The sequence below is a fragment of the Typopeltis vanoorti genome, chromosome 18, assembly GCF_054136105.1.
Source record: "Typopeltis vanoorti isolate ZY-2024b chromosome 18, IOZ_Tvanoo_1.0, whole genome shotgun sequence".
In the NCBI taxonomy this organism is placed as follows: domain Eukaryota; kingdom Metazoa; phylum Arthropoda; class Arachnida; order Uropygi; family Thelyphonidae; genus Typopeltis; species Typopeltis vanoorti.
The window spans coordinates 28,884,292-28,895,506 of NC_143566.1; the positions used below are offsets into that span (position 1 = coordinate 28,884,292).

At 36.5% G+C, this 11,215-nt stretch overlaps 1 protein-coding gene across 1 annotated transcript in view; it reads right to left on the bottom strand.

Moving 5' to 3' along the window:
* Positions 1-9,380, bottom strand: part of LOC150096574 (uncharacterized) — a 109,781-nt gene extending 100,401 nt beyond the window's left edge. The window contains exon 1 of the mRNA XM_090408643.1: positions 9,207-9,380. Within this exon, the coding sequence (XP_090264769.1) occupies positions 9,207-9,380 (174 nt within the window). The remainder of the gene's footprint in view (positions 1-9,206) is intronic.
* Positions 9,381-11,215: the final 1,835 nt, after the last annotated feature.

Genomic DNA, 11,215 nt, shown 5'->3' on the forward strand with positions numbered 1-11,215 from the left:
GAAGATACTTTCAGGTGCAAACTTTGTTTGCTCACACTTGGAAAAAGGATTAAACTAATTTTATTAAACTATAAGAATAATAAAGAATCTATATGGGAAATCTGAAAGTGCAGTACAAGTGAAGGACACCTTAACCAACTGGTTTCACACAGAGAGTGGCGTAAGACAGGGATGCAATCTGTCACCAGACCAGTTCAATCTTACACTGGAAGAAGCGACCAATAAGGCTTTAAACAAAAAAGAAGACTCCGAAATCAAAATATATGGGAAAAATATAACAAACTTAAAATTTGCAGATGACATTGCATTATTTGCAAGCATGGAAGAAGATCTAAATGAATTTCTGATAAAATAAAGGAAAATGTATGAAATATGAATTAAACCTAAATATAGACAAACAAAAATTATGCAAATAGGAAAAGAAGCATCAATCTGAAAACTGAAACTGATAGTAAGAATCTAGAGCAGGTAGAAAACTTCACCAACTTCGGAGGAGTAATTGAGTACAACAGTGAAATTACAAAAGATATAAACAGATGAATTAGCCAAGCATCCCAAACTTTTGGACAACTAAACAAAATATGGAAGTCAAGACACATCAAACATGTAACAAAAGTAAGAATCTATGAGACAATGGTCCTCCCAATACTTCTCTGTGGAAGTGAATGCTGGAATCTCAAAAAAAGCTGAAGAGAAAAAATTATTAATTTTTTAAATCGGTTGGCTAAGAAGATTACTTGGTGTATCTTTGATGTATAGACTAAGAAACAAAGACAAGGAAACAAATAAAACAAGAAATAACAATAATAGACAAAATCCAAGAAAGAAGACTGCAATCGTTTGGCCATGTGACCAGAATGGGAACAGAAAGATTATCAATTAAAGCCCTGTATACAACGATGGAAGGTAAAAGATTCAAAGTTTGGCCCAGAATTAGATAGATAAACAAAATAAAACAGGACCTGAAAACCATATCACAACAAGCGACACCAAACTGGACAGAATTGTTTGGAACTCTCCAGGGACAGACAGAAGTGGAACGCATTCATTCAGTCTCATCATCATCATCCACACAGATGATGGAAGAAGAAGAAGTGTGAGGGAAAAATGAAGTTCCAGAATTAACTGCGAGTCCAAGTCCTGAATTCCACAAGATCCACTTGAGATGAGTTGAAATGCTAGCCTGGACTATGCCAAAATTCCCCATTTCATCATTTGTGATATATAATGACAACTGCACTTGATTAAATAAAGTGACTGCTATTAAATCAAACCTTATAAATCAAGTATTTTTAGCTCGATTTTATTAATTTTCTTAATAAAAGTCAATTTTCTTTAATATTATCCTACCCAAACAGTTTTAAAAGTTGTATTCCAAAGCTGCAATTAGAAATAAGACCTGTCCTATATCATCTCCATTCGCTTTAATACTCAGCTGGAACTATCTCAATACATGGAAGTAAGCTTATAGCAAGCCATTCCAAAACCTAGAATAGGAGATAAAAGTTTGCAATCAAACTACAAGAACAAATGCTTTACCTTGGTCCATTCTAAAATAGTGAAGAATGAAGTCATTAAACATCAACTTCTTTCCTGTCCAGAGACCTGCTAGTTAATCAACAACTGCTAATATTAGATTCTGCCAATCTACATGAATGTAGATTATCAATTACAGAATCTACATGAATGTAGTTTGGCATTTTAGTATGTTGTTCACTTGTGTACAATGCAATGAAAAAATGTAAAGAAACTTATGGTGAAGGAATATTTGTAAACAGCAATAGTAAGCTGTATTCCACGAGTGAAGAAGTGGACACAATTTGGTGAAAAGTGGATGACAAAATATATCAAACAGGAACTGCAGGTGAAAAAGGGTTTATGGAAGAGATATAAGGAGAGGCGGGTGGAGAGCAAATGCATGAAGAATATAAGACTCAGGCCAAGAGAGTGACTAGTATGGCGAAGAAGGCAAAACTGGAATACGAGAAGAGATTGGCACTAAGATACAAAGAAAATCCTAGAGAATTTTTTAACTGGGTGGCCAGTAGGAGGAGAAATAATTGTGGAAGAATGAAATTGTGGGATAAAAATGGGAATAGAGTGACTGATGCAGAGGACATAGTGGAGTTGTACAATGAGCACTTTATTGGAGTATTTCATTCTGGAGAAGAAAGTTTTAATACTAGAGGGGTAGGGCAGGTTAGAGGTTTAGAGGTGCAAGAGTGTGTTCCAAATACTGAGTACTCTGGATGTCAGTAAAGCAGTTGGGCTGGATGGTATTTCGCCACAGGTTTTGAGAGAATGTGCTAAAGAACTGACAGCTCCTTTAACCTGGCTTTTCAATGAAAGTCTGGCTATGGAAAAGGTACCCAACGAATGGAAGGAAGGTAAGATAGTGCCATCGCATAAGGGTGGTAGTAGACTGGAAGTGTCTAATTATAGGCCAGTTTGAGTGTCAACAGCAGTTATTAAGGTCTTGGAAAAATTAGTGGGGGACTATATACTGTGTTGGGCAGATGACAGTAATGTTATCTGTGAGAATCAACATGGATTTTAAGGGGTGCTCTTGCTTAAGTAATATGATTGCCTAGTGACAAGAGCAGTTGATGAGGGAAAAGCATACACTGCCATTTTTTTTTTTTTTGGATTTTGCAAAGGCATTTGACAGGGTGCCACATGATAAGCTGATATTTAAGTTATAGCACATGGGTTTAGATGTCAGGTTAGTCAACTGGATTCAGGATTGGCTGTCTGATAGGTATCAGAGAGTTGTGTATGGTGGGGCAATATCAAGGAAGCAGAAAGTTACAAGTGGGGTTCCAAAGGGCTCCTTACTAGGACCTGTATTGTATAACCTTTATATCATGGTGGGGCAATATCAAGGAAGTAGAAAGTTACAAGTGGAGTCCCATAGGGCTCAGTACTGGGACCTGTATTGTTTAACCTTTATATCAATCACATTGTCAATGGACTGCAACGGGATATTCAGTCGTTTGCAGATGATGTGAAGCTGGGAAGGGTTATTAGTAATAGTGTAGATGTGGCGGCACTGCAAGATGATCTGAATAAACTAAACAGATGGGCAAATGAATGGGGGTTGTCGGTTTAATGCAGCAAAATGGAAAGTCTTGAAGTTTGGGATCCATTGATGGGAGGCTGCATACTCGATTGGAGGAGCTGTACTGGAAGAAGTAGGGGAGACAAGAGATCTGGTAGTGATGATTGATAGAAACTGAAATTCAGGGAGCATATTGCAAAGATGGTGAAGGTAACCCAGAGGATTGCTGCAATACTGAGAAGGACAGTGACCTATAGAGACAAAGGAGTTATCATTCCGTTGTATAAGACCCTGATCGGACCACACTTACACTATTGTTCTCAAATTTGGTCCCCAGGATTTGAAGGAGATAAATTAACTGTGGAAAGGTCACAGAGGCAGATAACAAAGATGGTTTCAGCACTGTAGAGTGTTAGTTATGAGGATTGGCTGAAGGAATGTGGACTGCAGAATTTGGTGGATAGAAGGAGGAGAGGTGATATGATTGAGACTTTTAAACTGTTGATAGGCAAGTACAGGGTGGACACTGGGGAGTTCTTTCACTTGGTGGAACAGCAGGAAGGAGCAAAGACAAGGGGCTATCCCTTGAAGTTACCAAAGGAAGCTGTGAGCAAGAGGGTGAGGAGTGGCGGAACTATAGATTGCATTGCCTGATAGAGTGGTGAGAGCATGAATGGTCAATGAGTTTAAGGAGTTGTATGACAGACTTTGAGTTTCCTAGGAATGTCCTTCTGCGATGAGTCTCTTAACTCCATTGAGGTCTGAATAATAATAATAATAACTTATGTTGTTTTTGATTTTTCCTGAGTATTTCATCAGGTCTTGAAATCAGATTTGCTCAGCAAATTGCTACCCTTTGGTCTATCTTTCACTCCTATAACTGGATGTGCATTATGACAGATGACTTCCTGTCTTTGGACTTTCCACACCAATGCAAGGCTGTCCCAAGACTGTTTAATAAACTGTCCCCATTTGTCTTATACATGAATGATCTACTGACTAGTAACACTATCCACAGTTCTGCTGATGATAGCATACTCCATTCCTCCTACTTATTTGATGAACCTCACAGTACTCACACTCCCAGCTTCATAAATTATTATTATTATTATTATTATTTGACACCTCCAAGGAGTCCAAGGACTCATCGAGGAAGGGCACCTTCTCTACAGGTCTGTTCCACCACTCAATCCACCAACGTCATCTACCGCTGACCACCACCACCACCACCACCACGACTAGTTTTTCCACAGACAATCTCAACCATCCATGCCCAAGGCAGGATTTTAACCCACAGCCTTTTGGTTGGAGAGCGGATACGCTAACCACTCGGCCAGCCAGGCCAGCTAAAAAAAACAAAGATTACAAAAATTTCTTCTAGTTGCAGACTAAATTCGAAACCAAGAAGTCTTCCTTTGTGCGGTCAAGCGCCATGGTATGCAAATGCCACATCCACTGAGCTACATAACCAATAACCTTAAACACAGTTCTTCATGTTATTTTTCAATTGGATGAAAATAACCTACTAATTTTAAATGTTACCAAAACAGTCATGTCATGTTTCATGCAAATAGAAAAAAAAAATTATATATATATATATATATATATATATATATATATATATATATATATATATATATATATATATATATATATATATATAAATTCATCTTCCCTTACCCTTAATATACAAACATTTATCTCCAGTTTTTCTCACTCATAACTACTTTTCAACTATCCAGCTACTAATTCTCCATACAACTCAAATCAACTCAACATTAAAATACTGTTCTCATGTATCAACAGTGCATTGAACACCATCATCATCAAATTTCTGACATGTACCCAGGGGTGTATAGAATATTATGATAATACTACATGAAAACTTTACATCATTACTAACTTCCTATCAACAATTTTTCCTATAAATCAATCTGTTACCTGTAAAGACTTCAACATTATCAGATCTTATATTTCTGTCTTCTAATGCATTTTGCACTGTATCAATCTGCCTATATCTTGGTCTACTTCTGGGTCTTTTTCCTGCCAACCAGGAAGAGAACACCTGTTTTGCTAGTCTTTCCTCTCCCATTCTGTTTAAGTGACCATTGCACCTGAGATTAGCTCTGCAAACGCATTCCTGGATGCTGACAATGTCAAGCTATTATTATTATTATTAGATACCTCCAGGGAGTCCAAAGACTCATCGAAGGAGGGCACCTGCTCTACAACTCTGTCTCTGCCACTCAATACACCAACTGACCGCAACTACACCAACGCCATCTACCGCCGACCACTACCACTAGTATTTCCAAAGACAATCACAAACATGCCTGCGGCAGGATTCAAACCTGCAGCCTTTTGGCTGGAGAGCGGATATGCTAACCACTCAGACAGCCAGGCTGGCAGTTCTTTCCTAACATACTCATTTTTAATATGATATTGCCATTGATGCCATCTGTTCATGCCCTAATCTTTCTCAGGTCCCTCATATCTGCAGTCTCGTCTTTGGTCAAGTTTTATTTCTAACCAAGCTCTCAGGTCAATAAGTTAAAATTGGTCTGAACACTGTCTTGTATGCAGCTAATTTAGTATTTTGACTAATTTCTCTCTTATTTCATATAAATTTATTCAGTTTACTTCCTACCATACCGGTTTTGTTGATTCTGTTGTCTATTTTCATACTTAAATTACTGTCTTCACTAAAAATTGTGCCTAAGTAGCTGAAATGTTTTACTTGTTCTATAGGTTCTCTGTTCACAACACAGTTTACATTTTCAACGATTCTACCTGTTTTCATTGTCTTTGTCTTTTTATTGCTGACCTTCATACCATATCTATTACAACAGTTATTCAATTTAGTCAGGGAATCTTGAAAACTTGTACTGGATTTATTTAAAAGTATATCATCATCTGCATAAAGAAAAGAGCTGAGATTAACATCTCCAATTTTGATATCAGGTTTAATACCACTTTCCTTCATAATGTGATCCATATAGATAATGAATAACAGATGGAATAATGTACACCCTTGTATGACACCAGATTTAACATCAAACCATCTTTCTGTACTTCTTCAATTCTAACTGCTGACTTACAACTCAAATAAAGTCAAAGTATTGCTTGATAATAATTCCCCATTCACACCATATAATTGTAGCATTTTGAATATCTCCTCTCTTGGCACCTTGTCATATGCCTTTTGCAGGTCTACAAAACTTAAATATAGATCTTTGTTATATTCCCACGATCTCTCAACTATTTGTCATAAAAAGAAAGTTGATCCTGACAACCCCTATTTGGCCTGAATCCAGCTTTTTCTTCACCAAGCTTCCCTTCCACAATCCTTCTGAACCGTTTCTCTAGTACAGTTGCATAAATCGCACCAGGAACACTCAGTAGAGAAAAAGCTCTGCAATTCTCAGATTCAGTTTTATTTCCCATTTTGTATATGGGTACTATGAGAGCTCTACTCCAATCATCTGGATCTCTCAACTATTTGTCGTAAAGAGAAAGTTGATCCTGACAACCCCTATTTGGCCTGAATCCAGCTTTTTCTTCACCAAGCTTCCCTTCCACAATCCTTCTGAACTGTTTCTCTAGTATAGTTGCATAAATCGTACCAGGAACACTCAGTAGAGAAAAAGCTCTGCAATTCTCAGATTCAGTTTTATTTCCCATTTTGTATATGGGTACTATGAGAGCTCTACTCCAATCATCTGGAATTCATCCCTCTGTCCAGCCTTCTGAACTATGCAGTGCAGCCACTGCAAGAATTTTATACCTCCATACTTGAAGAATTTCTGGTTGAACATCATCTACTCCTGCTGCCTTTCCACATTTCAGGGAAATTGTTTTTTTCTATTTCAAGTATGGATATGTATTCCTGATTGCATTCCTGGTCAGTGTTTTACCTGTGATGTCACTGATTGTTTCATTTAGCAATTTTTCAAAGTAATTACTCCATACATCGAGGACATCTTTTTTCTCCAGTTTTCATGTCACCTTTATCATCTGTAATTACTTCTACAGCATTCTTTCCTCCATTTCTGAGCTTTTTTCAACAGCCTTCAGCCTTCAGAATATTTTGCTGCCTTCCTGATATTTATTTTCTGTTTTTACTAAAGTTTTCCCATGACTTTGGTTTAGCTAGTTTTACACAGCGTTTTACATTTTACTCTGTATTCTCTAAGAGCACAAGCTGACTTATTTGCCAGAAACTTTCGATATGCTTTCTTCTTTTCCTTTACTCCATCTTTAATTTCCTTTCTTCACCATGGAGTTCTGATTTTTCACCATATAACCTCACCACATGCCTCTCTGGCTGAATCAATCATTGTTTTCTTCAGGGCTTGTCAATGAATCTCCAAGGTTTGGTTGCTGTTCTCAAACTCTTTCATTTTTCCTTGAATAATATTTGTGTATTTTAGTCTACAGTTCACATCGAGAGCTGCTCAACTTTTATTTGCTTTAAAACTTTCTTACATGTTTTTCTTTTCAATATGAAATTCAATTTTATCCTGCTCAAGACTAAATAGTGATCACTTCCAATTTCAAATCCTCTGTACACTCTGGTGTCCTGCACCAGGGAGAAACTATTGCTATCAACAATAACACAGTCAATGAGACTTTTCTTATTTCTTGCCTCTTCTCTCCATGTGAATTTGTGTACATTTTTATGTTGGTAATATCCAACATTGTGTTAGTAATAACCAGTCCATGTCCTGAACAGAAATCCAACAGGTATTTGCCATTATTATTAGCTTTACTCTTTACTGCAAATTTTCCCAAAATATTTTTGTATATCTGACAATCATTTCCTACTCTGCAATTTAGATCTCCAACAAGGATAAACTTTTTCCTTTTTCATTGTGTCAGTTGCTTTCTTTAAAGCCTCAAAAAATTCCTCTACTTCTACCTTAGTAGAACCTTCTGTGGGACGAATAGGCACAAACATGTCTCATTGTCCAGTTCCCCATTCTGATATTTGCACACATCACTCTACTTGATATTGCCTGCCATTCAAGAAGATTAGGTTCATATTTAGTGTTGAATACTATGGTTACAACTTCTTTTCCCTGATTGTCATTGCATGAATATAACATTTTGTACTTATTGCTTAGAAAATCTCACCAGTTTTTGTCTTTTTTGTTTCAGTCACCCCTATTATGTCAATCTGGTACTCATCCAATTCTTCTGCTAGCTCCATTTCTTTGCCATTCAGGCTCCTTATGTTGATAGTACCGATCTTTAACTCTGGTGATGTTGTTGAGTTGGGATGTGTTTCAGATTTGACCCCTTGCTGTTCCTCTGCTTCCCTGACAAAAACAATGAGTGTGTGTGTGGGGGGGGGGGGGGCTGTTAAACTGGACGATGCCTCAGCCAGCATGAAATTCTGTCATGTACCATCATTTTACATTGTGGTTTAAGTTCAATAAGAATACAATTTGGCTGGCTAAGTCCCAAATTGCTTGCCAGCCCATCCTCGTTTGTTCAGTATCCAAATAGTTACCTAACAGGGTGCAGCATGAGAAGGTGAGGAATGGACATTAAGTCAAAAGCCCTGGTTAGTTCTCTACATTCCTTTAAAGGCTATGTGAAGGTCTCCTCTCAGTTATGACCCTTAAGCACCCCTTGCATTAAACACCTCTAAAAACTCTTGTGCAGCAGACAGTGGTCTAGCTGATCAATGCAATCCATCTCTCACTGACTTCCTTCAACCACTCTGACAGATGAACTGGTATAAATCATTCCTCCATAATTATAATTTTTTTTAAGGTTCCTTCTCCTTAACTTAAAGCAAAGCATCCGTATGCTATAGGTTCTGCAACAACCTTGTAGAAATAATAATGGACCTATTATCGACTCTGAAGTATTGTAGTAAGTTAAATTAGCAAAATCCAGTTGGCTAATGTACCAACCAATCTACTTGGATTTAATAGTACAGCATGTGAGTGTTCTAGTAACACTGCATTCATGTAACTCTGTTACTTGCATTTCTCCTGCTTCTTCCCTGAAGCCACTAATCCATTGCAGCTAATACTATGAATGCATCTGTGAAAAATGTACACTGCTCACTGACTTAAAGTTACCTATATATATAATTATACTTTTTAAAAAATGAAATAACTTTAACTGTAAATCATACCTCTGCTAGAAGAAAAGTAAGTATAGCAATGATAATAAAATTTGCACCTCCAGCAAAGTCTGTTAGCTTATCAAACTGGAATGAAGCTGCAATGGCAAAGAAGATGAGCTGCATAGCAACAGTTATAATAGCACTAACAGCAAGATGATCTTCATCAAAAATTTCTATGGCCATGATGCAATTTTCTGAAAATATAGGCACCATTAGTCATTAAATTTCATTAAACAGAGATTTTCTAACATCAAATAGAAGAGTTATTTTTAAAACAGATATTTTCTTAATCATATAAAACAATATCAGACTACTTGTAAAGTAGTATAATGTAGTTTCCCTAATTTATTTGGACTCTATCTCTCCAATATTTTCAAAAATAAGTTGCAATTTTAATTTTTCATCACTTTAGTTAAATATTCTTTCTAAAATAGTTCAATATTCTTTCTAAAATGGAACACTTTATGTAAGACTACACAGAACAAATATGTTATTCAAGTTGTCTGAGATAAAGATGCATTATTGACTCCCTTTATAATGCATAGTTTGGCATCAATGAAGATGTTGAAAGTTTTTTTACCTTGGGTTTATTATACATTAAAGATACTAAGAAAATATATACTTGGTTTAATCTTTAGAGGTACCCGTGGCATAATAATTAATAATGGAACACGTATAGACCACAGTAACAACTTTAATTAAATAAAGGTACAAATATTTCGTACTGAAAATAACAGTACATCCTCAGTGTAGAACAAACAGTTGAAGGAATGCAATACAAAGTACAGCAGAACAGTCGGTGGATCACCGATTAAATTGTTGTCGCGAGCTAGAAGATTAATTACTAAAATATTATTAAATAATTCTTGAAAGATAATTATTTTATTGATGATTACATAAAATAAGAGTCTCCCAAACTTTTGGGAGAGAGAGACAGTCATTTTGATTTAAATTCGGCCAATGTAAGAGGGCTTCACAACTTTCTTTAAAAAGGCGTTCATATTTAAACCTACATCTGTGGAGAAGACAAGCTTTATCCCACTGGATATTATGATTAGTGTCAATGCTTTGTTGTGCTAGACCAGACCTATGAGGTTTCATGTATTCGATATAATATTGATGTTCCTTCATTCTTTTTTCCACAGAATGGCCTGTTTGTCCAAAATAGGATAAATTGCATTCACATGGAATCTGGTAAACACCAGCCAATGATACAGTTTGTCTTTTGTAGATGGCAACAAGTGAGAAATTTTGTTGATAGGAAAATATGTGGGAACAAGATGATACTGCTTCAAAATTCTGCCTATAGGTTCTGAGGTGCCTGAAATGTAAGGGATTGGAACTCTGCGGTCTGTTGAAGAATCTTGAGGTGTTGGAACATAGGAGTCAATTATCTGTTGGATCTGATTAGGGTTGTAAACATTAGATTCTATTAACTTTTTTATAGTGAAAAGTTCTTGTTGTAAGGTTGATGCAGAGAAGCACACTTTATGTGCTCTATTAATTAAAGATTTGATAATGCCAATTTTTTGAGAGGTGTGATGAGCAGACTTTTGATGAATGTATCATCAGTGAAATTAGGATAGACACATTTAGACAAAGTACCAGAGGATGTGCGTGTAAGGAGGATGTCCAAGAATGGTAAACTACCAGACTTTTCTTTTTCCATGGTGAACTCAATGCGTGGGTGAAGGCTATTTATCTGTTGTAGAAATGTGGTAAGTTCCTCTTCAGCATGTGGCCAAATCACAAAGACAAAAGAAGGGAAATTATAGTAGCCAGTTCAGCAGAGCAGCATTCATGAATATATACAGAAATGCATAAGGAATGGTATTTTCCTTTTCTGGGTAACATCAAGCATTAAAGGAAGATTTTAGTATCTTTACCTCCAACTGTAAGACCAGTATTTTAAAAATGGGCAACCTGTGGGTTAGCAGTTGTATACAGATGAGAGGCAGTATCTTAAGCAGAAAAGAGCAAGTTTTGGGAAGATGAGGAGGCTATGGTGGAATCTGTTT